This window comes from Ceratotherium simum, chromosome 22 (genome assembly GCF_057802395.1).
Source record: "Ceratotherium simum simum isolate JZ-2026a chromosome 22, ASM5780239v1, whole genome shotgun sequence".
NCBI lineage: Eukaryota > Metazoa > Chordata > Mammalia > Perissodactyla > Rhinocerotidae > Ceratotherium > Ceratotherium simum.
In genome coordinates, this window is record NC_141921.1 from 49,631,657 (window position 1) to 49,657,963 (window position 26,307).

General features: G+C 64.6%; 1 protein-coding gene across 1 annotated transcript in view; it reads right to left on the reverse strand.

The window, feature by feature from the left end:
• Positions 1 to 2,183: 2,183 nt before the first annotated feature.
• The window catches only part of PLCH2 (phospholipase C eta 2), a 62,930-nt gene continuing 38,806 nt past the window's right edge, over positions 2,184 to 26,307 (reverse strand). The window contains exons 5-22 of the mRNA XM_087446974.1: positions 23,671 to 23,841; positions 21,330 to 21,423; positions 20,937 to 21,140; positions 20,574 to 20,694; positions 18,587 to 18,758; positions 18,102 to 18,209; positions 16,729 to 16,887; positions 12,636 to 12,722; positions 12,132 to 12,214; positions 11,585 to 11,682; positions 11,319 to 11,501; positions 10,801 to 10,908; positions 10,012 to 10,136; positions 9,849 to 9,933; positions 9,398 to 9,544; positions 8,067 to 8,146; positions 5,594 to 5,891; positions 2,184 to 3,967 (exon numbers count right to left, since the gene is read on the reverse strand). Of these exons, the coding sequence (XP_087303100.1) occupies positions 2,685 to 3,967; positions 5,594 to 5,891; positions 8,067 to 8,146; positions 9,398 to 9,544; positions 9,849 to 9,933; positions 10,012 to 10,136; positions 10,801 to 10,908; positions 11,319 to 11,501; positions 11,585 to 11,682; positions 12,132 to 12,214; positions 12,636 to 12,722; positions 16,729 to 16,887; positions 18,102 to 18,209; positions 18,587 to 18,758; positions 20,574 to 20,694; positions 20,937 to 21,140; positions 21,330 to 21,423; positions 23,671 to 23,841 (3,606 nt within the window). The 3' untranslated portion in view covers positions 2,184 to 2,684. The remainder of the gene's footprint in view (positions 3,968 to 5,593; positions 5,892 to 8,066; positions 8,147 to 9,397; positions 9,545 to 9,848; positions 9,934 to 10,011; positions 10,137 to 10,800; positions 10,909 to 11,318; positions 11,502 to 11,584; positions 11,683 to 12,131; positions 12,215 to 12,635; positions 12,723 to 16,728; positions 16,888 to 18,101; positions 18,210 to 18,586; positions 18,759 to 20,573; positions 20,695 to 20,936; positions 21,141 to 21,329; positions 21,424 to 23,670; positions 23,842 to 26,307) is intronic.

Genomic DNA, 26,307 nt, shown 5'->3' on the forward strand with positions numbered 1-26,307 from the left:
TCCCCACTGCTCCCAGCTCTTCCTTTAGCTGGATATGTCCTTCAGGCTGCAGACCTGAGCCACGGGCGCCACGTCACTGCAGAACTCACCTTGGAGTGAGCTGCAAGTGGGAGACGTTGGTTTCTTAGCAAGTGAAGACCTCGGAGCGAAGAGCCCCTGCCACCGTGGACCCTGGACCTTGAGGAACAGGGCTGCCACGTGGCACGGCGGAGCAGCCCCTGAGCCCTGAGGAGAGCCAGCTGCGGCCAGCACCCCCCAGGCTCCCTCGCCTCTGGAGAATCCGGAAATGCGAGGGCTGGGGCGGGGGTGAGGGCAAGGCCAGGCTGGCCGTCGCCTGCAGGGACTGAGCCTATTCATCTTTCTCTGCACCCTCATTTTCACTGAGACCCCCACGCACTCGCTGTCCTGCTGGGCCGTGGAAACTGGGTGCTGTGGACCCCCTTCCAGGAGGCTGGTCTTATGGGACCTGCACTGACCCCAGTGCAACAGGGAACAGGGTCTGGGAGCCAGCCTTGGAGGGCAAGGGACCGGTCCTGCACATGCCAGCACCCCGGGTGGCCGACGTGTCTTGTCCCCACTCCATCGCACCCCCAGCCCTGCCTGCGGGTGGCTCCCACATGGACCCCTCCCAGCCCTGCCTGCAGGTGGCCCCCACATGGGCCACCAAGCAGCTGCTCCGTCGCGCAGCCGGGCCTGGCCCTACCATGGGTGGCCACCAGGGGACGGCGGGGACACAGTGGTTAGGGGGTCTAGGCCCAGCTGGTCCAGTAGGTAGTGGGTCCCTGTCATCTGTGCCTCCCTGAGGGTGCCCCAGCCTTGACCCCAACATAGCCCGGCCCCGTGTCCCCCAGCCTGCAGCCTGCACAACTTAGCAACCTGTGGCTGCCTTTGCGTGGCCTTCCCTGGCCCCTCCTCCCACGCTGCTCTCTGCCCTCTGCTCTCTGGTGGTGGAGCAGCGCTGGCCTGGCCAGTCTGGGGCCCTGGCCCAGGTGCCCAGGAGGGCTCGAGAGGTCCAACCAGAGCCCTGCTCAGCCTGGTGTCATGACGCCTAGTGGGTCCTCGTGTCTTCCCAGGGTCTGGCCCTCAGGAGGGGCACACCACCCTGAGAGTGAGCTGGACAGAGGCCAGGGGAGCCTGCGGGGGCCGCAGGGTGAGGGAGGCGCAGGACCCTGAACACCTGCCCCCAGGTCCCCTTCCTGTGACGCGCCCCCCCACCCCACCCTTTCCCAGCTGGAGCAGGAAGGCTGCCGGCCTCCCGGGAGCTGAGAGCATCCCCTGGAGGTACCTCATGACAGGAGGCAGCGCCCACCCAGGGCTGGACAGGGGTGACCCCCCATTTCTCATGAGAGGCAGGGCGTCGTTCCCAGGAGCCCCGGCACTCAGCTCACCCCCTTCACAGCCCCTGAGACTAGGAGCCCAGAAGGCCCGGTGCAGCCACTGAACGCCTTGCCTTGGTGCTCCCTCTGGGGTTGGGCCACAGCGCCCCCCACGCACGTGCTCCCCAGACCCGAGGAGGAAGGAGGGCTCACCAGGTTCTGAGGGGCCTGGTGGGTCCTGGGAGGCGAGTGGGGCCAGTGGACACCCCCCACTCAGGCCTTTGCCAAGTTTGGGCGAGTGACCAGAGCAGGTCCCTGGGGCCTATGGGGGGACAAGCGAGGGAGAGCGCACTCCAGAGCAGCCTGGCCCACCAAAGCTCAGCCTTCTGGTCCCCGTGCCCAGCGCCCACTTTCCCAAGGGCCTCCGCCCTCACAGCAGGGCTTCTCCTGCGGGGGGCCCAAGGCCTCCGTGAGCTGAGCCGCAGGTGGCCGTCCTGAGCCCTCCGCCTGTTGCACCGAGCACTGCCCGTTGCTGAGGTCCTTGGGGTGGCTCCTGAAGAGGCCAGATGCCCCGGGCGGGGGCAGAGGACAGGCCCGGCCAGCACCCCAGCTTCTTCAAAGGAGGGGCCATCCTGGAACCCCGTGCTCTGAGACTTCGGGGCAGGGCGGCCCCACAGCTGGGGTCCTCTGGCTGGGCTCCCTGCCCAGGGCTCGGGTCTGCCCCCGAAGAGTGGGGTTGGGAGGAGCAGGGGTATATGTCGGGGGCTCGTGGCCCCCGCCCTGGGGAGCCAGTCCAGCTAAGCCCTCTGAGGGCAGAAGTCGGGGGCGTTCTCCAGGCTTGCACAGCCCCCGGCCTGGAGCCTTTGGTACATGGCCACAGAGAAAATGGCATCCCCATGCGGAGCGAGCGTGAGCGTGTTTATTGGAGTCATGTTCAGGAGTTTACAGAGTTTCAACGTCCCGTCTGGAGCAGGGTGTGTGCAGACCAGGCAAACCGTTGGCGGGGCACAGGCATTCTGGGAGCCCTCGCCCCTGCACACGCCCACGCAGCTAGAAAACCAGGGCAAGTGGAAAAGACTCGGCACCATTTTAATGTTGTGGAAGCTTTGTCTCTAAAAATTTAAATATCTGTCCATGTGTATATCTTCAGATGTCGTGGAGACTTTGCCCAGCCCCAGGGGCGGACTCCCCTCCTCCCGGGGAGGAGAGGCAGGGGCAGGGGCGGAGGGCGGCAGAGGGGCACCCAGCCACGCCCAGGGCAGGCGGGGCAGCTGTGGGGACAAGCTCACGCGGCCCTGAGCAAACACCGGACCCCGCCCGGCCGGCCCAGCTGAGGGGAGGCCGCTGACGTCCCCCGCGGACGCTGGGTCAGAGTCTGAGCAGGAGGCCGGTGGGCTGGTCCATGGCGCCCTTGGAGGGGGCCAGTGCGTCCCCACAGCCCTCTTGGCCCACGGAGCAGGCGCCCTCGGGGGTCCCCCGCTCCTCCTCTGGGGGTCCCCGTGGGCCCTGCAGCCGCTGCTGCCGCTCCTGGGCCTGGCGGGCACGGCTGGCAATGGCGCGCACACGGCTCTGGCTGCGGGAGGAGGAGCGTCGCAGGAAGCCCGGGCCCCCCGCCATCCCCTCCCCAGCTGGTCCCAGGCTGGTGGGTGACGTGATGTCACCGGCCTGCTGGAACCCCGTGAGCCAACGCAGCTGCTCCGTCAGGGCATCCCGCCGCCCCACCTGCCCCGCCGGCCCCTGCCCCGCCAGGGCCAGGCGGCGGCCTAGGCTGTGGCCCAGGCTCTCAGCACGTGGGGCGAAGTCGTCGGCTGTCAGGTCTCCCAGGCTCTTGGACTTGGCGGCCACGGGGCAGTCCCTGAGGCCTGCCAGGGGGAGGCGGTCCCAGGGTGGCCATGGGGCCAGGGGGCGGGGCCGCAGCTCATCAGGCACTGCAGGCAGCTGGCCCGCAGCCCTCAGGTTGGGGTTGGATTTGCTCTTGGTCACAGCGGGCAGGTCTAGATGGACGGCCGAAGCTGAGCAGGGCCGCAAGGGCAGGCGTCCGGCCGGGCCTCCCGTGAGGCTCTCGCGGCCCAGGCCCAGGCCCTGCAGGGAGAGGTCAATGACCGTGTCACTGGATGACATGCTGGAGGATGAGGACATGCTGTCCCGGTGGTGGCCTGGCTCCAGCCGCTGCCATAGCCGATCGCTGCCCGTGGCGTCTGAGTACACGGCGGGGGAGGGCCCGGCCGGGGGCCACCATCCGCCCAGGGGCTCTGGGGGCACCTGCCCCTCACTCTTGGCCCTTCTGACCAGGGGCAGTTGGCCCAGGGCCCGGGGGTGGCCCCTGCTGTCCATCTGGCAGCTGGGGGCCCCCTCGCACGCTCCATTAGGGTCCCCACCATGGCACGCCTGCCGCCTGCTTTCGGGGGCTGGCTCAGTGTCCCCATGGCTCCCGGTCCTGAGCTGGAGGAGCATGGAAGCTCCCAGAGCCGCCCCTGGGAGGTTCACTGCTTTGGCGCCAGGTCCTGCAGAGCACTGGGGGCCCCCTGAGTAGGGACTTGGGGGGGCGGCCACCAGGGCTGGGGGGCCGGGGCCCAGGACTGGCTCCTCAGCAATGGTTTCCAGGCTGCACAGGGAGGAGACCGACCTCTGTGTGGAGAAGAGGCAGGTGTCTGTGGAGGAGAGAGAGGAGCATGTTGGGTGGCATCATCATGGCCCCTGTGCCCACGGGACCCCCAGCAGCCAGGCACCTCCATGCGCACACAGCTGCCCCCACCCCTGCCCTCCAGCTCTGCGGCTGCTGGGGCCGGGGCAGCAGACGGGCCCTGTGCCCACAGGCAGGACCCACGGGGCTCCGCTGCCATGCCAGGCCCGGGGCCTCTGGGGCTGGGCCGTTCGTTACCTGGAGCTCGGCTGCTCTCAGTTCTTAACTACAGAGGCAGCATGGGGACAGAAAGGAGAACAGGGTGGTCAGCGTAGGGGTGGGGCTGGCAGATGGACAGACTGACAGCAAGGCTGGTGGGGCGCAGGGAGGCAGCGGGAGGAGGATGGCTCAGCTCCCACCCTCCCTCCCCAGGCTGGGCTCCGCTCCCCGTGACAAGGTGGCCTTGAGCAGTTGCCTGTCACAACCAGGCCAGGCGGGGGCTTCCCGAGCAGGGCTGCTCAGCGCAATTCAGCCATCAACGCCCTCCCAGGGCCAAGGGGCACATGCAGTCTGCTCCACTTTGCAAACTCTGAGGCCCCAGCGTCAAGGCTCTGAGCACCATCCAGGAGTCCCAAGGGCACCAGAGGCTGCACTGCGGTGAACCACCGACCCACACCAGACTTCCTGGAGGACTGCGGTGCAGCCTGGCCCTGGAGGGAGGTGGGAGGGGGCCTGGAAGCTGCTCCTGGGTCCTACGAAGGGTGTGGGAGCAGCCGGTCAGGCAGGGAAGGAGGTCGGCACGGGCACTGGGGCTGGGCCAGGAGGCCATGCCTGGGGCTGCGGGCCTCAGCAAGCACGGCCTGGCCCTCGGGGCCACTGGTTGGACTCACTCCCTATGTGGGGTGAGGGTGGCTGCAGCCAGACCGGCTCTCTCTTCTCTGGCCCCTGGGGAGTGCAGGGGGGCCTCAGAGAGCAAGAGGCCGGGGGGTCAGTCGTGCTCAGATGGGGGGCTGGGGCTTCAGGGCCTGCGGGACAAGCCGATGGAGCAAAGGGAAATGAAGGCACGATGAGCACACGGGGCGATGGCTGTGGACACGGAAGCACAGGCAGCAGGGACGCCGGGCCCAGGCCATGCCGAGGGGCGGCGTGGGGGACACCCGGGGGGATGCCAGGGAGGAGCATCTGGTCTTACCCGTGGAGAACATGGGGGATTTACTCCTAATCTCCTCCAGCTTTTGAACGAACAAGGCATTCATCTCCCTCTGCAGGGCCCCCGCCTGCCTGCGGGCGCCCTCGGGCCAGCGGGGGGCCCCCTCGGGGCTGCCCGGGGTGCTCGAGTCTGAGGACATGGAGCCGCTGCCTCCCGGACCCTGCCGCTGGGCCCCAGGGCCCTTGGGGGCCCCTCTGCTTCTCCCCGGGGCACGGGGAGCCCCCAGCGAGTCCACCCGGGCGCGGGGCTGCTGGCTGATGGCCGTGTGCTCGCCCGAGGGCCCTGGGCTGGGCAGCCGCCCTCTCCGCAGGCCCTCAGCATCCTCGCCGGCGCAGGAGCCCACCACACACTTCATGCAGGTGGCGGCCATCCCGGCAGGCCCGGGGCCCTCGGGGGCACGCGGGGGCCGTCCCTGCGCCAGGCTCCTCTCCGCCGGCCCCTTACCTCGGGGGCTGCAGCTGCAGGGCTCCTCCGGGGCCAGGGCCTCCGGAGTGGGGCCAGGGCTGGGGGGTGCCACGTCACGGGCCTCCCCCTCAGAGCCTGCATCCTGTGTGCCCAGGACCAGCTCTGGGAAAGCCTTGTGGCCGGGCTTCTGGCTCTTGGTTGGGGCACTGGCGGTGCGTCGCAGGAGCCGCTGGCTAACGGAGGGCCGGGGCAGGGGCCACCCAGCAGCATGACTGTCCAGGGAACCGGGCTTTGGGCCTCGGAGGAACAGGCCTTTTAGGCCCAGAGCCGGCTTGACCTGCAAGAGAAGGAGCCCACATAGCCGGCAGCAAGGCACCTGGGGCCGGGACCACTCCGCCCCATCCAGCCGCAATCCCGCAGGCGGCGCCTGGCTGAGCCCGCCGCAGCCCGAGGGAAAAGGCTCGTCAGGGGCACTGGCAGGCATGTCGGGATTGGGCCACTCAGATCCAGGGCACCTCTATCAGGGACAGCGGCTGCTATGGCCACGGCACAGACTAGGAACACGCTCTGCCTGCACTGGGGCGGAGCGAGCGGGCGCTGGTGGAGGGTCTGAGGGCCTCAGGGCCGGCGGGCCCAGTGAGAGCCAGCAGGAGAGGCCCCCACGACGTTCTCCCAAGCAGAGACTTCAAACCCTGGGCCCTGCAGCCAGCACACTGTGCACCCCTCCCAGGCCCCACGACCCCTGGCTCTGGCAGGACAGTCTGGCACAGGGGCCCGCAGGGTGGTGCTGGTGTGGAGAGAAAGATGGAGCGAGAACCAGATGGGAGCAAAGAACTGCCCCGCCTTCAGGTGCCGCAGGCCGAGGGAAGAAGCACAGCCAGGTGCAGGCCAGCGTCTGCTCTCCCATGCCCCCGCCGGCCCACTGCCCAGGAGGGGCCACCTCTTCTAGGAAGCCTTCCCAGACTCCTGCCAGGCAATCTTTCCCAGCCTCACCCTGCTCTCTGCTCAACAGCCCCAAGGGCAGGGCCCATGCCGGCTTGGCGCCCCCTGAACCCCGGCTGACCCAGGGCCATCCTGCAAGCCCTCTCCCTGCAGCCTCCCTGCCTAAGGGCAGCGGGGGGCCCAGGACTGTCTGGCAAGGGCCTGGGTCGATGCTGGAGAGGCCAGCAGCTACATGTTGAGTGTGCAGAGGCCAGAAGGGTCCTCACATGCAGAGACCCTGACAACAGCCACTGCTCCCCAGTGACATGGGGGCACTTCTGGGCAGAGGCATTCAAGTGGCCGGCACTTGAATCAGCTTCCCGATTCAAGATCCCAAATCCAGAGCAATTTGGTCCAATGGTTAGAAAGCCATTTAGAAGAAGGTCCAGGATTCAAGCTTGGAGCTCCTGGTCGCTGGGACCTTCCCACCCCGACCCTGGGCGTCATGGGCACAGACAGAGTCAGAGGGGCACATGGGGCGGGGGATGAGGAGAGAGAGAGGGAAAGAGGGAGAGAAGGAAGGGGTGCTGGGTGCCAGAGGAGCTCTCAGCTAGAGGACTGGACACTGCAGGGGGCGGGGGGCACGGGCTGAAGTCCTGGATCTGCTTCGTAAATGCTGGTCTGTGGCTGAGGATGGCCCGAGGGACCCAGAACCTCCAGAACCACGTCCCCATCCATGTCACATGAGCTGACAGTCTCCAAAATGCTACCAGGAATCACGGATGCTAATGGGGGCAGCCTGAGCATGCAGGTAGGGGCGGGCGGGCCACGCAGCCCTGCGCTGGGGTACCTTCGAGCCCCTAACAGGGCTGTGCTGCTAAAAGTAGACTTTGGACATAGAGAAGCCACTGCAAGACCAAAGAGACAGAGTGAAGACCGTGAGACACCGACAGCGGGGGACGCGGAGCCCGCGGAGACAGGCAGACACACGACAGACAGATGGACGGACGACGGACGACGGAAAGCTGCATCCGGCCGGCACCTCGGGCCCGTGGAGTGCAGGGGAGAGAGACGGTTAGTGCTGGGACCTCGCAGGACCCCCGTGTGTGCCTGACTGACCACCGCGGGCCAGCCTGCCTGGGCTCTGAGCACAAAACCAGGACCCCAGGGTTCTCCACACTGCGAAAATGGAGCAAGACCCCCGTCACGGGGCGGGGGCAGATGTGCTGGGGAGCAGGGTGGGGTCGTGGGGCAAAGCCAGCAGACACCTTCTGAGGAGGGATAGAGAACCGGGTGGACCCTGAGAAGTAAGAGGGGCAGGGGAGGCTCAGGAGAGACAGGGAGGGAGAGCCAGGGGCGCCCGAGAAGGGCCAGGGCCTCCACCTCCTGGTGCCCGCCGCGGCCCCGGGACACGGAATCCAGGTGCCCCCACCACCCATTTCGTGTGTGGAGAAACAGGCCCAGCGAGGTAACCACTAGGCCTCACGGCCCTGGGGTCAGGAGCCGGCCCAGGGGTCACTGCTAGGGTGGGGCTGGGGTGGGGCTGGCGCACTCCTCCCCGACGGCAGGTGGCCCTGCAAGTGGCACTCACCTTACCACTGATGTCACTGACGGCCACGTGGACAAAGATGGAGGCCTCTTCCATCCCCTCCAGGTACACGTGCCGATAGCCTGAAACAGCCAGGGGCACGGCTCGCTCTGCCCCTACACTCCACTTAAAGCTCCCAAGGCCCTAAGTACAACCAGTGAGCCCAGTCCTGAGGACCTCGCCTTCTCTAGGAAGCCCGCTGGTATTGCTCCATCCTGCAGGGACCTTGTCCTCTTCCAGGGACAGGGGCACTCCGCAGCCAGAGCTCCCCTGCCCCACCCCGCCCACAAAGCTCCTGTGGCCTCGCGCGCCCTCCTCAGCTCCCTCTGTGTCCCCCAGGACCGCTCGTGGCAGAAGCCAACTTGCAGGAGAAAGCTGAGCTCCACCCTGTCCTGGAGCCCTCAGCTGGCTTGTGGGGGGGACACTGGTCTCTATGAGGGATGCTGGTCTGTGTGGGGGGATGCTGGCCTGTATGGGAGACACTGGTCTCTATGGGGGACACTGGTCTGTGGGGGGGGACACTGGTCTGTGGGGGGACACTGGTCTCTATGGGGGATGCTGGTCTGTGGGGGACGCTGGTCTCTATGGGGGATTCTGGTCTGTGGGGGATGCTCGTCTCTATGGGGGTTGCTGGCCTCTATGGGGGACACTGGTCTGTGGGGGGACACTGGTCTGTGGAGGGGGGACACTGGTCTCTATGGGGGATGCTGGTCTGTGGAGGACGCTGGTCTCTATGGGCGATGCTGGTCTGTGGGGACGCTGGTCTCTATGGGGATGCTGGTCTGTGGGGACACTGGTCTCTATGGGGGACACTGGCCTCTATGGGGGACACTGGTCTCTATGGGGGACGCTGGTCTGTGTGGGGGACGCTGGTCTCTATGGGGGATGCTGGTCTGGGTGGGGGACGCTGGTCTCTATGGGGGACGCTGGGCTGTGTGGGGACGCTGGTCTCTATGGGGGATGCTGGTCTGTGGGGGGACACTGGTCTCTATGGGGGATGCTGGTCTGTGTGGGGGACACTGGTCTCTATGGGGGATGCTGGTCTGTGTGGGGGACACTGGTCTCTATGGGGGATGCTGGTCTGTGGGGGACGCTGGTCTCTATGGGGGATGCTGGCCTGTATGGGGGACACCAGTCTCTATGGGGGACACTGGCCTCTATGGGGGACATTGGTCTCTATTGTGGACACAGGTCTTTGTGGGGGGACACTGGTCTCTATGGGGGATGCTGGTCTGTGGGGGACGCTGGTCTCTATGTGGGACGCTGGCCTGTGGGGGACCCTGGTCTCTATGCGGGACACTGGCCCGGGGCTTCACCCTCTGTCCCCTGCCCACCTGGCATCATGCTGCTGAAGGCCAGTGTCCTCTGGCCGATGAAGTCGCGCCCGATGGGGTCGTGGTCCCAGACGAGGAAGCGCACCAGCGCAATCTCTGGCATATGCACCGTGAACACCAGGGTCTCCTCCCACATGGGGTTGAATCCTGGAGGCCACCAAGAGGAGGTGTCATCTCCCTCCCCAGCTCCACCTCACAGGGCTCCAGCCTGGAGGCCACCTAGGCCCACGCCCTCTCCCAGCGCCTCCTCCTGGGCTGGCTGCCTGGTCAAGGGGAGAAACGCCTGGAGGCCAGGTGGCCATCACTGGGCTTCCAGCCGAGGGGGCAGCCTGGAGGGTTACCTGGGTCACAAGAGGTGGCCCTGGCCCCCTTCCCTTCCTGGTCAGCCTGGCATTGCCAGCGTGGGAGCATGACGGGGTCTCGGGGCACAGGCCGGGGCCCGTGGCCTCACCGTTGTCATCCACCACGCGGGTCTGCTCCTTGCTGCAGTCCACGGGGAGCCCAATGACCTCCACCTCCACGAAGGGGTCGATGATCTGGCGCAGAGGGCAGGGGTGGCACCAGGGCCCGGGCCGGCTCCAGCCCCTCCCCTCCACACGCAGGCCCCCTCCTACCTCCCCTCGGTCCCCCAGCATCGAGTCTCGCGGCTTGGGGAGCTGCTGCCCGCTGATGATCCGCAGCACCAGCTGCTTCCTGGGCTGCCCAGGCAGCGGGTCCTCGGAGTTGGGGTTGAAGACAGCTGAGGGGGCCGGGCACAAGGCTGAGCCAGGGCGGGCACCAGCTACACAGTACACCCCACCCCACCCCAATTACTGGACAGGAGCCCCAGGCCCAGGAGGAGGGAGGGGAGGTGTGGCATTCCAGCACGAGGGGCACTGGGGGCCTGTATGCTGTGCCTTGTGTGCCCTGTGACGTGGGCACAGCTCATCCCTCCCATAGGTGACCCCCTCGCACGTGCGAGGCTGTGTGCCTCTGGGTGCCAGGAGCATGGTGGGGTGGGGGCGGGGCCGGAGGCAGGGCAGCCAGGGGGTCATTCAGGCTGACAACCAGAGGGGAAGCGCAGGGATAAGGTGCACAGAGCAAGCCAGGAGCAGGGAGGAGGGTTTGGGTTAAAACAAGAAGAAGCCCACAGTCCTTTTCAGCACCAGGGAGGAGACTGAAGCGTCTGGGAAGGGAGGAGGGAGCTCCTAAAGATGCCCCCCGCAACCCCAGCTCCAGGCGCCTCTGGAGGAGGGCGGCCGGGTCTCCTCAGACACATCCTGCCGGTGACCCCCATGGGGGGCCAGGGCATGGAGAGCGGCTCCCTAATTCACCCCATCCAGACTCGTGGCAGAGTGACCCTCCAGGTTGCCCACTGCAATCTCAGTGCAGCCCACCCGTGTCCCTGGCTCCTCGGGTCTCACCCTGGCACATGCACTGGGGTTTGAGCACGTAGCCACAGTTGCCGTTGGCGCTGAACTTGGCGCGGTTCAGCTGCAGCATCCGCCCCTCTGACTGGTAGTTCAGGGCGACTGTGGGGAAGGAGGTGAGGTGGCCCTGTCAGTGCCGGGCCTGCGTCCCATCCTGACCCTGCGCAGCTGCCGCGAGCCCAGCGTTGGCCGGCATTTGTCCGCAGGAGCGGGGGCCCTGGGCTTGCAGCGATGCACGACCGAGGCCATGCCTCCTGGCAGAACATCCCCCAGGGACCCACAGGGCCAGACCCGCCATGCACCCCAAGGAGCTCCTGGGCAGATCTGCGTCTGTTTTCCCACCTGGCCCTGGGCTCCCATGGACCCGATCCCAGGACCAGCCTGGGGAAGTTAGCGGGACGCCATGGAGGTTCTCCAAAGCCACGGGCACGAGAACTGTGCACGGCGCCGTGGAGGGCCCAGCCGCACCCTTCCTCGCCGTCCACGCCGACACACGGCGCTCGGGCACCCACCCATCTGGCAGCCGGCATTCCAGAAGGGCTGCGGGTTGTAGTTGCTGGAGTCGACGCGGTAGGAAGAGGGGTAGATGCGGGACAGCTGGTGCTGGTTGAAGCGTAGGTACTGCGCCGGCTTCTGCTGCAGGATCTGCTGGGCCTTGGTCTCGCTGAAGGACGACACCTGCCAGCTCGACGCCACTGCGGACGCAGACCAGCCAGCATCAGGGGCACGGGGTCAGGGCCCTGCCTCCCCAACACCCCCAGCCCCGGCCGCCCCTCACCCTCCGTCTCCACATCGTGGCTGCCCACGGACTTGGTGTACTTCACCAGGTCTGAGAGGGCCCGCGACAGCTTCACGGTCTTCTTCTGCCGGGCTGCCCTGCAGGGAAGCGGGGGCAGGGGGCAGGACCCCTGGTCAGGACCCTCCCCACGCAGGCCAGCCTGGGTGCCCCAGTCCAAGAGGCAGGCTCCTGGGCTTGGCCAGGATCACTGACTCATGACGTCCATCGAGAGTCCACCACACCCACCACGCCCTGTTCCAGGTGCCAGGACACGCAGTGGACACACTGAGAGGTAACACGGTCGGGGGGCCGGCACCAAGCCCACCAAAGGAAGCCTCTCAGACCGTGCCGAGCACCACGGAAACCAGCACAGGGATCCTTGCTGGCCAGTCCGGCCCCTCTGCCCCAGCATCCACATCCCACTGCGCTGTCCCTGAGCCACCACCCAGCCTGCGCATCTGACTGCCGCTGTTGCCAGGACAACGGCCTCAGCACTGCCCGCTGCCATTGTCTCTCCCAGGGTCAGGGGTGGGGGCAGGGCACTGACCCTCGGCTCTGGCTGCCTGGGGAGTCCAGGTCCTCATCCCCCTCCTCCACGCTGGCCGCTGCCTTCAACTTGCTGCTCTTTTTCTGTGCAGAAGGAGGGCAGAGTCAGGACCCATGGAGCCCCAGGCCTGGTCGGGCTGTCTGCAGAAGCCAGGAGGGTGCAGAAGGTGGGCCAGCCATCCTGGGGTCCTGGCACCCACACTGCCTGGCTGGGCCTGCCCCATCCTCTGCAGGACCCTGCTCAGCCTGGGCCCCAGGTGACCTGAGCTCGAGGCATTGGCCAGTGTGGGCCAGGGGAGGGCTGTTGACCAGGGCTCCAGACCCCCACACCTGCCGCCGGACAATGCAGCCAGGAACTCGAAGGGGAATTCTGGGAGGCAGGCCAGGTGCCCTGGGGGCTGGAGGAGACCCCTACTCTGGCTGGTACAGGGATAGCTGGGGCACTCAGAGGCAAGGAGTGTGGTGGGCTCAGGAAGGGCCCCCCAGCCCAGGAGCCCCGCTGGACCTTGCGCTTAGAGAAGCTGCTCATGAGGAGCCGGCTGTTCCGTCTGCTGGCTCCCGCGTCCTCTCCAGACTCCAAGTCCTCCTCAGCCTGGAGGAGGGACAGACAGAAGGGACAGGGTGAGCCCAGCCTCGGACCAGGCGGCCTTCCTGGAAGAGGGGGAACTGAGCAGGTCCTGGAGGAAGCAGGGAGCCGGGCTGGCTGCTGCCCCAGGCCTGGGAGGAGGCACAGTCCCCAGCGCCCCCTGGAGCACAGAGGCAGCTGCCCGGAGCAGAGGCCTGAGACCAGGCACGGAGGGCCCTGACAGAAGAGGTCCCCAATGGAGATGTTCGCCCACACGCCCCTATCAGCTCTTCAGGATGTGTTGTTACAAACTCATTAAGTTCCCAGTTCTGAGTTTTTTCCCACGGATGGTGACTGCATTATAAATGCTGTTTATGTATCTGGAACATTCCTCAGCCCTGCCTGCTTGTGTCATTCTTTGCGAAGACCCCTGCAGCTCTGGTGTCCTGGCCTGCTTCTAGCAGTGGCAAAGGTATTACCTAATTGGACAAACAACACGAGGCTGCGCTCCCCAACGCAGCCGGCTGTTTGCTGTCCACCCTCGGGGCTGCAGCCAATCCCCCAAAGCCACAGGACTGAGCCTTCCTCTCAGCCATTCACGAAACATGCACATCTGGGGCTCCCCTCCCTGCCCCTGTCCCCTGCTCAAGGGGCCCCCCAAGCCTGGTCCTGGCAGCACCGAGACCCATCCTCTGGGGCTGAGGCACAAACCTCTCATCCATCCCAAAGCTCATTCACACCCCTGGAGCCGCCAGGAACCTATGCCAGTGTCCCTGAGCACGCTGCAGCCACCACTGCTCGCCCCCAAGCCCCTTCCACAGATGCCCCCGAAATCGCCCAGTTCTGCTCAGGCTGTGCGGGGCCCCCCCTCCCACGACTCATCCCCATCCAGGACAGGGGCTGGTTTTTGTCAGGCATGCTGGAACCGGGCACCTTTGGCTGAGGGTCCGTGTTAGAAAGGGCCTTCAGCCAGAGACAGACACGCCTCATGCACCCTTGCACACGTCTGCACACGGCCCGCACACACCCACGTGCACTTCTGTACACACACCCCTGTGGATGCCCCTTGCACACACGCACCTCCCCCACGACCATGCCCCTGCCTGTCCGCCGGCCTCTCATCCAGGACAGGAGGGAGGAACCCTCTGGTACAGATTCTGGTCACCTGGCTGAGACAGCCTGGAGCTCGAGCTAGGGAGTCCAGGCCCACTCTGCCTGGCCAGTGGGGGAGGGCGGATGGTCAGCATCCACCCCGTGGGCAAAGGGGAGGGGACCCTGTGCTCCAGAGCTGTGTCAAAGAACCCACTGTGGGCATCTGACAGCCCTGGGGCCCAGGGTGCATGCCCCCTCGGTCTCGTCTGCCTGGACACCGTCTCAGCTCACTTGCTGGCAAACAGAGCAGGGGCCGCGGACCCCACCTGGCAGGGTCTGGACCCCGGTCAGCTGCTCCCCTGACCCCTGCCCGCTCCTGGCTCTGGGAGCAGCTCAGCCCTCACCTGAGCCCTGCTCCCCTCCTTCGCCCTTGTGGGGAGTCAGGATGGGAGCCTCTCTGGCTCCCGCCCGCGGCCTGGGTCTGCCCTCCCTCCTCTCGGCTCCCCCAGAGCAGCCGAGGGGGCTGCTGTGCCCTCTCCATGTGCATCCGGTCGCAGGCTGCGCAGAGAGGCGCTCCCAACCCCGAGGTGCTGATCCGCAATCAGGCAGGCGCTCAGGACCGTCTGAGGCCCAAATTGCTGACGGAGATGTTTCTCTCTCCAGCCCCAGCAACACCAGCCCATCTTCCTCCTAATTCATTGATGATTCCGCAGCTGCTGACGGTGGCCTGGGAGCTGAGCTCACAGCGTTCAGGCCACTTGAGGCCGACGCGCCTGGCAGCTCTTTCAACATCGCCTGAAACGCCACGCACCAGCGCCTGTGAGTCTGGCCAGCCAAGAGCGGCGCACGCTGGCCCAGTGTCCTGAGGTGGCTGCGGCTGTGACCCTGAGCCTGGCCGGGGAGACAGCTCCGACCAGAGCTCTGACCACCCTGTAGGCAATGGAGGCCCCCCAGCGGGCCCCTGCCCCCCCCGGGACACAGCTCAGTGCTCACGGAAGCACAGCAGGGTGAGGCAGCCTGGGCAACAGGCAGAGAAGCGGCCACACCTCGGACAGAGCGCTGCCCACAGGGCCAAGCCCAGCAGGCCCCGCCTGACCAAGAAGGTCCAGTCCTAGCCACACTGTGGGCTTGGGGGGCTGGGTCCCGCGGAGGACCAGGCCTGCCCTCGGCCAGCACCAGCGCCCTCTGGAGCGGTGCCTAGCACTGCAGGCGGGGGTCCCCTTCCTTGCCCATCGCTTCTTTCCCTCCAGATAGCCACTCCTGCTGCACTCCACGCCCCCTGCCCTCTCCCACAGGGACCCTCGCTGGGGCCCAGGGAATGGAGAGTGTAGCCTCAGGCTCTCTGGCAGAGGGGACAGAGAGGCACGTCAGGGGCGTGTCCGTGACCCCACTGCCCAGATGCTCCCTCCTCTGCCTGGACCTCCCTCAGAGATTTCCATGGCTCCACTTCCCTCATCCCCCTGCCCACGTCTCAGCAGGGGAGGGCCTGGTGCTGCTGGTGGCAGCGGGATTCTCTGATTCCCCCAACCCCAACGCCTGGCAGCTCAACCTGAGCTCCTCCTCCTCCAGGAAGCCGTCCCTGAGTGCCCGCTCCCCCTTACACAGAAGGCGGCTCAGACACGAGGTCCCCCGGACCAGGCTGCCCTCCTGTGCACCCCGGGTGCGCCCGGGTATTTATGGCCAAGGGAAGGCAGGGAGTTCACGGCGACTCCCTGGCTGGGCAGCGCCACGCCCGCCCACCCACCAGAGCTGCAGAAGCTCTGCGCCCTCCCCACCTAGACGTCTCGGGACTGAAAATAAATGACCCCCTGTCAGCAAGGGACCTGCAGGAGCCACCTGCACAGAAAGCGACCCCCGAATTTCTGGTGCCGCCAGCTGCACTGTGGGACCCGTGGGCGGGACACAAACACATCCACAAACACTGTCCTGGGGGTGCCCAGCCCCCCGCGCCCCGGCCAGGGAGGGGCCACCTTCCCACCTCTGCCAGGGCTCGGAAGGTGGACAGGTCCCTGCGGTGGGGGGGGGGGGTAGGGGGGCAGGGCAGAGCTCTCCAAAAACAGGGAGACACCGTCTCCACCACCTGCCCCCCAGCCCTGTTCACCTGCAAAACTGGGTCTGCAGGGCCGACGGCACCTTCCCTGGCCCCAGGGCCAGCTGACCTGCCCACCACAGCCCCATGGGATCTGCTGGCCCTCGGGCCACTCGGCTGATACGAACCGTCCTTCAAGATTTGCTGCCCCCTCTCCAGGAGGGACCCCAACCACTCAGCATCATTGGCCCAGCCTGCCCCCCCCCCCCCCACGCTTCACGTCTGTCATGCCAGCTCTGGGCAGCCCCTACACCGTTCTCTCCACGGGGATACTGCCCAGAGCTCAGTGCGCTCCCCCACGAGGCTGTGGGTGCTCAGCTCTGAGACCCTGTGTGCCCCTCCCTGTCACTCACAAGACGCCCCAGTAAGGGGGCCCTGGCCTCCGGCCCCCAGGCAATGCTCAAGTCCCCGTCTGCCAGGAGCTGCAGGTCCCCAAGGCTGCCTGCCCTCTCCTGCCTGCAGACAGGGTGGAGGGTGGGGGCTGGGGGTCTGTCCACAGGCCTCTAGGGGACAGGCCGTGGCTGTCCTCCACAAACGGTGCATCCCCCCACCCCCCCAGCTATCTGCCCTGCGACATGGTGAAGGCCGCGGGCCCCTCGCAATGAGAATCTAAATAGCCAGATGTGCGCTCCTGGAGAACCCAGGGTGGACAGATGTGCCAGCAGGCAGTGGGGCCAGCAGGTAGTGGTGTGCATGTGTGCCAGTGTGCACAGGTTCGTTGTGCAGGTGTGCACGTGTGCACAGGTTCGTGTGTGCGGTGTATGTGTGCCCACACGTGCACAGGTGTGCACAGACCATATGCTCCGGGCCCCTCGCCCGGCCACAGGCTGACCCGTCGGCCTCAGGGCTCACCTTTTTGCCTGCTGCCTTGTGCCCCAGTTTCCCAGGCGGGGCCAGCGTGGACACGGTGAAGTTGTTGGGGTCCTCACAGTCCCGAATCTTCGACTCCTTGATTAGGGAATCCAGTTTCCTCTTGGCGATGTTTTCCACGCGCTTCCGATTGGTAGAGGCCTGCAAGAGCCGGACGGCCCCTTAGCATCTGTCCCCAGCCCTGAGGCAGTGGCGGTGGCGGCCCCCAGGGTCTTGGGTGGGGCCCAGGGCCCGGCCTGTCCCATCTTGGCCTCTCACACCCAGTGCACGTGGCACCCTCACTCCTACACCACCTCGCTTGTCCCACGCCCAACTGCCCGCTCCCGGGGCACATGGCAGGCATGCGATTTGCCCGGGGGCCGCAGACAGTGATGAGCGGCCCTGAACCCAGGCCCATCTGATTCTAACAGCTGCTTCCTTCAGCTGCGCAATGCTGCCCATGGGGACCCGGCAGACGGCTCACCGGGCGCCCGGCCCAGTGGGCCTCGGAGGAGGAGATCAGTGCTCCTGGAGGCCTTTCTGGGCTCCGAGAGACACTCAGCACCTTGGGATCTGGGATCCCTCTACCCCCATCACGTGCCTCAAAGAGATGGGCAGGGCAGGGACAGACTGCCTGGCTAGCTGGTGCCAGGAGCTGGTCAGGGTAGCCTCCAGGAGCCCTCCCTGCCCCGGGCAGCCCCAGTGTGACCAGAATGAACTTGGACCCCTCCAGGGCAGGGCCTAGGCCCTAGGTGTCTGGGTGCCCCTGGCCCAGATTGGAGTGGGTGCAAGGTACACATCACAGAATGTGGGTTTACGGTCACCTCGGGCCAGAGGCAGAAATGCACTGGCCCCGAAGCGGAAGGAACTCCGCTGCCTCAGGGCTTTCTAAAACAATTAGCCAGTGGCCAGGAAGCTCCTGCACCAGGACTCTCCCAGCCAATGGCCCTTTGGGGAGAAATAAGGCCTTCGTTGCCTCACAGCAGTGGCTTAGAGCAGCGCCCAGAGGAGAGAGGACGCGAATTACAGTCCCCCCAGCCCAGCTGCACCAAGCCCTTCCTGACTCCTCAGCCCCCCTGTGCAGCCCCCAGCCCCAAGCCAAGTGGGCTGCCGTGATGAAGAGGGGACAGGCCACTAGCTGGGAACTCAGGGTTTGTGTCCTGTGTGGAGGGGCAGGTGCAGAGGGGCCCCCACTGGCTCCAGGCTGAACACGTGCCCAGCAGCCTGGCGGCTTTGCAAACTGCCCTCAGCACCTGCCTGATGCCCCTCTCCTATAGCAAGGCCATGAGCCTGCTCCTCAGGGCTGTAGCACCCCTCCTGGGGAGAACCCCTCCTGGGGAGAGCCCCCTCCCGCGGAGAGCCCATGCCGCACGCACATCCCCGTTGAGAAGCTTGCAGTCATCGTCGATCTCGTCTGCGCTGTCCTCATCAGACACTTCACCCTCCTCAGCATCCTCGCTGATGTTGGCTGGGAGCTTCTTGCCCTGGGGGAGGAGGCAGACCATGGAGGGGCCGCAGGAGGTGCCGGGCGGCCAGTACCCTCAGGAGCAGTGGCGAAGGGAGGGGGCCTGTCTCAAGCTTGCTCGTGGGTCTCAGGCCATGGGGCAGGGACCAACTTCCTTGCAGCAGCAGCGTGGGAGGGAATTGCTTGGGTGTGCCTGTGGAAGTCCCAGATGGAGTGGCCACCATGGGGAGACTGAGGCCAGGTCAGGGTCAGGGCCTGCTCTGACTCCTCAGATCTGCCACAATCGGCACAGAGCCCCAGGCTGTCTGGAGCACAGCCCTGTCACTGACCTGGTCCCAAGTCAGAGGTCAGAGGCCCAGCAGGATGCTGGCCCCAGAAGGGCAGGCAGGGGCTCACCTTCACCAGGATCTTGCCCTTGAGCATCTGTGGAGAGGGCAGCATGGAGGCATCCTCGCTGCTCACTGATGACAAGTCCAACTTGTCCCCGAGGATGTCAGTCAGATACTGGGCCATCTTCTTCTGCTGGATGACACTGCAGTGGTTCTCGATGGACAGGATCACTGGGTACCTGTGGTCCCAAGGTGGGAGGAGAAGGGTGAGGCCAGGGAAGGTCTAGACCCCACCTATGTAGGACCCCAGGTCACCTGTACCACTGAATGAGGAGGGGTCTTCACCAGGAGCCCAGGAAAGATGGAGCTGCCGGCCACTCCAGGAGGGCTCAACAATAGCTTTGAAAAGCAACTGAGTGGGTGCAAAAGGACTGGGAGATCTTAGGAACAGGTAGAGAAGGCACGTACTTCTCCCAATAAGAAAAATCAAAGGTGATTAGAAACTCCAGGAAAACAAAAGGAAACATTCGAGCAAGTCAGTAAGTCATGGTTTAAAAATGATGCAGACTAAACTGAGATGCAACGTGACGTGATGGACAGACTGTGTGCAAGACAATCCCACTTGCCTAGATATTGGAGACACCGTCCTGTGGATGGCCCTGGGGTTCCAACATTGGCACCACAGAGAAGGAGACATAAGCCTGGCACACACCACCTGGCGGAACATTGTTATCACCGCATGGTGCAGAATGGGGAGTGCAGCACGGGGATTTCATTATAAATTCCTCAGTTGTTTGATTTATTTTTTTTAACCATGTGCACATTTTACTTGGATTTTTGCCAAAAGGCAACATAATCCTTTTAGAAAATGTAGGTGACCCAGACTTAGAGGTCATGAACCAGAGCAAGAGATGGACAAGTCCTGTGATGCAGGCGGGCAAGCAGGGCTTGGGATGAAGGAATTCATCCCCCCATTTCTTTTTTTTTTTTTTTTTTTAAAGATTTTATTTATTTTATTTTTTCCCCCCAAAGCCCCAGTGGATAGTTGTATGTCGTAGCTGCACATCCTTCTAGTTGCTGTATGCGGGACTCGGCCTCAGGATGAACGGAGAAGTGGTGCCTCGATGCGCACCCGGGATCCGAACCCGGGCCACCAGCATCGCAGCGCGCGCACTTAACCACCAAGCCACAGGGCCGGCCCCATCCCCCCATTTCTCATGCAAGGGACTGAAGCCTGGAGCTCACGGCCTGGGGAGAACCCTGTGCCTGCGAAGATTACGCTGGCATGTGAGATGCAAGGCAGTCCTGAGACCCCAGCAGGCCCCTGGCTCCTCGGCAGTTACAGGAGACCTGTGTGTCCCAGCCCCCCAGCCTGAGACACCCCCCTCACCTGCACTTCCAGGGGCCAGGCCGCCCTGCAGAGGCCCCTCACTTCCACTCCCTCCCAGCAGCCTGAAGCAGAGCCCAGGCCAGCAATTCCAGGAGGGCCCTTCTACCTCTATTTCCTAAATCAATCTTGCTTCTCCTCTCTTCCTTCGTTCAATTAGCTCCCTCCTTGCCTGTGAGCCTCGTTTAGCCAAGACTTGAAGGGAACTGTAACAGTGCGGGGAGTGGTCTTCTATTTCCAGAAACTAAATTGGATTTTGCTCAACGGTGTCTGTAGCCACAGCCTGAGTGACAGCAAACTGAGTCTGGACACAGAGTAGCTTCTTGGGGGTGATTGGTGCTGGAGCCACTGCTGCTGCGGGCGGCCGACACCGTGGACTGCTACCAAGTGTGTGTGGACAAAGGCTGCTCGCACACACCCTCCGCAGCCCCAGCCCGTCATGCTGTCTGCTCCCGCACCCACCGCCCTCCCTCTCCCAGAAGCTGTGGCTCAGCTCCCTCCCCTGCTGCTCATCCTCAACCCCAAAACCCCAAGAGACCCCAAAACCAGCCCCTCAGCCATTACAACCACTGTCCCCCAGAAAGTACGTGGGGGAGAGGCAGGAAGACCCCCCTGAGCCCCTGCCCCAACCACTCCCCGGGCCAGCCCCCTAGTCCTGGCCACTCACTCATTCTTGACGAAGGCATATTTGTTAATGGTTTCAACGACATCTTTGAAGAGGATCTTGGAGGTCAGAGTGTAGCCATGGTGCACAATGGGCTCCCCGTCGGGCCCGTCCCAGCAGTCCACTGTGGGAAGGCAGACCTCCGTCAGTCCCAAGGGCTTGGCCACCAATGCCCAGAGGCCCACAGCCCATGGACTCCAGCAGAGCTCAGCGATTAATACCAGGAGAGCCCTTCCCCAGCCCCTGCCTGGGCAGAGGGCAGAGACCACAGAGGGCTCCTCAGGGTCTCCCCTCGACAGGAGATGCCAGCCCAGCCCGGCCTCCTGGGCGGAGAGGGTGCAGGGTCCCGGAACCCCCACCACTCACCCTCCACGCAGCGGCAGCCAGCCTGCAGGACCCAGGCGTACATGTCCACTCGCGACTGGGACATGAGCTGGTCGCCCACGAGGTAGGTGTTGTGGGACGAGGTGATGAAGTAGTGGCTCAGCGGCCGGGTCATGTCCTGGTGCACGCTGTGGTGCTCGGGGTTGAAGATGTCGCCAGCTGGGCTCCGCGTGTAGTTGGTGAAGCCTGCAGGAGGAGCATGGAGTGGGGGGCTCAGCCCCTGTGTGCCGGCCCCACCATCTCGGGACCACCCGCCTCCCACACCACGCGGAACATGGAGCAACCTGCTCAGGACACCCGTCCAGGCCCGCAGGCTGCCCGTCAGCACCTCCGTGGGCCTCCCGGGACAGCCGGCTGGCGGTGACGCCCACTTACCGTCGATGCCCAGCACCCCCTTCTTCCTGTTTTCTGGGCAGGGCTCAAACTGTTCGATGACATTGCGGCAGCTCTCGAGCGTCACCCCTGTCATCTAGGCCAGAGCAGGGTCATGAGCCCAGGCTAGCCTGTCACTGGCCTGAGCTAGCCTCGGGCAGCCCCCACCCTCCACCACCATTGCCACTGCCTCCTGTCCCGTCTCTGATTGCCACATCAGCATTGACCACAGCAGGCGTGAGGCTCTGGTCCCTGCAGTGTGCTTCCCCCGCTGAGGGGCTCACTGGCCACCCTCAGTGTCACATGACTTGGGACTCAGTGGCCAGTGGACCACAGGTGGGTCACATGGCTTTGGAAGAGCTGGCTCTGACTGAGCATCCTGGAAGCAGGGGAGGGGTCTTTGTCCTTATGAGCTGGGCCACCCCCCTGCCGTGTTAGAGGTCCTGAGAGCTGTGGACCAGGACGGGCTGGCAGGGAGCGAGGCCCATGTGTGAGAAGGTGTAGGAGAGCCAGGACCCACGTCCCACCTTGGAGGAGCCTGGGGACATGCGAGCCTCCTCTTCACCTGCTCCCTCCTCTGCCACCTAAGTCCCTCACAGGAAAGCTGCACACCACAGCTGAGCCCAAGGAGACCCCGCGGGTCAGGGGCTGAGCGACCTCCCAGGGCCCTGCAGTGCAGCCCAGGCCAGGAGCCCCCAGTTCCCCGTGGTTGGCCCACCAGCGGGGCTCCCAGGAAGTCCCCAGGAAGGTGGGTATGAGTATGGGAGTGGAGGGGGAGGAGGAGGGGGGAGAGTGGGGTCACAGCTCAGAGCTGCTCTGAACCTTGGGAGGCCCAGAGTCCAAGGGGCCAGGCCAGGGCTCAAGCCACCCACCTGGTGGACAGTTTTGGCCCCAGACTATAGGGAGAGTTCTGGAAAGCTTGGGGCAAAGGTCAGGGAGCAACGGGTCAGTTCTGCCCTTCCCAGACCAGGCCACATTCCTGCCCTCTGCCCCCATGTACACCAGCAGCCAGGACAGAGGACCCACAGCCTCATTCTAATACCACCCACAGTGACAGGGCTGGGAGTGAGTCTCCGGGGCACTGGGATCCACCCACGCTGGTGCTGGCCTCTCTGGCCCAGACTAGAGAGGAGGCAGATGGGCTGCCACAAGAACAGAGCCCTGGCAGAGTGTGTGACATCAGTGGGAAGGGACCCCAGAGCACAGCGCGGGGACAGCCCCCTAAGTCACACCCTAGGTTTGGGGCAGCCTCGTGGGGCAGGGCACCAACCCAGGACAGCAGAGGTGGGAGATCCTGGGCAAACACCACACAGACCCAGCCTGGGTCCCACAGTTGCCACCCAGCCCCCAGCCCTGCTCAGTGGTGGCTGCCCATCGCCCATCACTGCGAGGCTGACTCTGCCCACAAAGCAGGGTGGAGCGGAAGGCCCTGAGCCGTCCCTGGGCCAGGGGGTCTGGCCCCAGAAGCGCAAGGATGCCGGGGCCCGGAGGCTGCCCCTCTTCACTCTGCCCGAAAGCAGGTCCACGGGGGTCCCAGGAAGGTACAGGCCTGGAAGCTGGTCCTTACGGCTGCCTCCCGCCAACCCTGATGGTGGGGCCACATGCTGTCTAAGCCCCCGAGGGGAGCCCTCTCTCCTTGGGAGACACTGGCCTTCCCCTCCCCCGCCGTAGACTTCCAGTGTCCTGCCCATCAGAGCAGGTGGCACCCAGCCCCTGCCTGGGCCGGGGACCAGGGGTCCAGACCCCTAAGCCTCTGGACACTGGGCCCGCAGTCAGCAGGATCGTGTCCAGGGAGCACTTGGCCTGTCAGGATGGACAGGACTGCCTGAGGTGGAGGGAAACAGGCAGGTATGCCCTGCTGGCACCCAGAGGCATCTGAGTGTCTGCTGGACATATGGGAGAATGGAGGTGGCAATGGGCCCAGGGCGCAAGCCAGCCAGACCCACATGGCTGGAACACGTGGGAGGGCTGCGCCATGGAACCCTAGCCCCAGGAGATGCCCCATGCTGCAGTCAGTGCTGTGGTCAAGCGCAGGCTCCCCTCTGGAAGCTCTGGGTGTCTGCAGTCAGGGCTGAGCTGCTCAGAGGCCCGCAGAGGAGAAATCACAAACCTTCCCCACCCACACTGCAGCCCCCATGGGACACATCCTGGAATACACTGGCATGGCCTGTGATGGGAACCGCGGCCAGTCCACTAAGTGGAGGTGGGTATGGGGACCTCGAATGCCAGGCCATGGCCCACCCTTCCCCAAGCTCTCAGCCACACTGAGCAGGCTCAAACGCTCCGGGAACCTGAGGTGGCGCCACGTTGGCCAGGACCCACTCTCCTGCCAGGGTGCCCTCACCTTCTGCTCCACCTCCAGGAAGTGCTGGAGGTCAGTGGCGTCCAGGTGGTCCTTGTGGTTGCTGTAGGTCAGCATGAGCAGGTAGAGGTCCCGGCGGGTGGACATCATCTTGTAGAAGGCGCAGAACTCCTCAAAGCCCAGTGTCCCCTGCTGGTCATCCGTGTCCGCTTCCTGCAACGCAAGGCCTCTGGGTCCCCCACATCCCACCCTGAGCCACGCTCATGAGGGGTCCTCTAGGCCCACCCCCGCGCCTCAGTCAACACTGAATGACAAATCCACACTCCGCCTTCCAACGCCACTAACCATGTCACGGCCCATGATTGCTGCCCAGGCCCCTCAGGCAGCTTCTTCACTGGACACCCCCTCTGACTCTCCCACCAAGAAGCCACTGAGGGACTCTTTAACACAGAACTGACGTCACTCTCCCCGAGTCCAAGCCTTTCAAAGTCAACCTGCAGCTGAACCTGTCACAGTCACCCCACACTGAGAGCCAATACCCTACACTGGAGTCAACACCTCACTCTGGAGTCAACACCCCACACTGAAAGCCAACACCCCACCCTGGGAGCCAACACCCCACATTGGAGCCAATATCTCACCCTGCAGTCAATGCCCCACTGTGGGAGTCAACACCCCTTCCTGGGAGTCAATGCACCACCTTGGGAGCCAACACCCCACATTGGATCCAACACCTCACCCTGAAGTCAACATCCCACTCTGGGAGTCAACACCACACACAGAGTCAACACCCCACATGGGAGCCAACAGCCCTCCCTGGGAGTCAACACCTCACCATGGGAGCCAACACCCCACATTGGAGCCAATACTTCACCCTGGAGTCAACGCCCCACCCTGGAAGCCAACACCCCAAGTTGGAGCCAACATCCCACCCGGGGAGCCAACACCCCTTCCTGGGAGTCAACATCCTTCCCTGGGGGTCAGCACCCCTCCCTGGGAGTCAACACCTCACCCTGGAGGCGACATTCCACCCTGGGACTCAATACCCCACCCTGGAGTCGACACCCCACCCTGGGAGTCAAAACCCCTCCCTGGGAGTCAACGTCCCCACCCCGGGGAGTCAACGCCCCATCCTGGAGTTGACACCCCCCCCAGGAGCCAACACCCAACCCTGGAGTTGACATTCCTCCCTGGGAGTCAACACCCCTCCCTGGGAGTCAACACCCCACCCTGGGAGTCAACACCCCACAATGGAAACCAACACCCCATCCTGGAGCCAACATCCCACCCTGGGAGTCAACACCTCACCCTGGGAGCCGATACCCCCCACTGGGAGTCAATCACACCCCACACTGTTGTCAATACCCCTCCCCAGGAGTCAATGCCCCACCCTGGGAGCCAACACCCCACCCTGGGAGTCAATGCCCCTCCCTGGGAGTCAACATCCCTCCCTGGAAGTCAACGCCCTACCCTGGAAGTCAATGCCCCACACTGGGAGCCAATACTCCACATTGGAGCCAATACCACACCCTGGGAATAAACACCCCACCCTGGGAGCCAACACCCCACACTGGAGCCAACACCCCACCCTGGGAGCCAGTGCCCCAGCTTGGGAGCCAACGCTCCAACCTGAAGCCAACATCACACCCTGGGAGTCAATGCACCATCCTGGAGCCAACATCACACCATGGGAGTCAACACCTCACCCTGGGAGCCAACATTCCTCCCTGGGAGTCAACAACCACCCTGGGAGCCAACACCCCACCCTGGGAGCCAGCACCCCAGCCTGGGAGCCAATGCCCCATCATGGAGCCAACATCACACCCTGGGAGTCAATGCACCATCCTGGAGCCAACATCACACCCTGGGAGCCAAAACCCCACCCTGGGAACCAGCACCCCAGCCTGGGAGCCAACGCCCCATCCTGGAGCCAACATTACACCCTGGGAGTCAATGCACCATCCTGGAGCCAACATCACACCATGGGAGTCAACACCCCACCCTGGGAGCCAACATTCCTCCCTGGGAGTCAACACCCACCCTGGGAGCCAACACCCCACCCTGGGAGCCAGCACCCCAGCCTGGGAGCCAATGCCCCATCATGGAGCCAACATCACACCCTGGGAGTCAATGCACCATCCTGGAGCCAACATCACACCCTGGGAGCCAAAACCCCACCCTGGGAGCCAGCGCCCCAGCCTGGGAGCCAACGCCCCATCCTGGAGCCAACATTACACCCTGGGAGTCAATGCACCATCCTGGAGCCAACACCCACCCTGGGAGCCAACACCCCACCCTGGGAGCCAACACCCACCCTGGGAGCCAACACCCCATCCTGGGAGTCAATGCCCCATCCTGGAGCCAACATGCCACCCTGGGAGTCAACACTTCACCCTGGGAGCCAACACCCCACACTGGGAGTCAACCACACCCCACACTGTTGTCAACACCCCTCCCTGGAGTTAGTGCCCACTCTGAGCTGTGAGCCTATAATTACAATCGGTTGCCCATTGCTCAGAAGAGCACAAGTCCTCAGGAGGCGCAGCAGCATCTTGGCTCTCCCTCCACAGCACCAATGAGAGGACCCTGGGCTCAGCCACTGTCTTCCTTTGCAGACAGAGCGGCTCACACAACACTCGTGAGGCAAACCCACTGGGACCCCAAAGGACTCCTTCATAA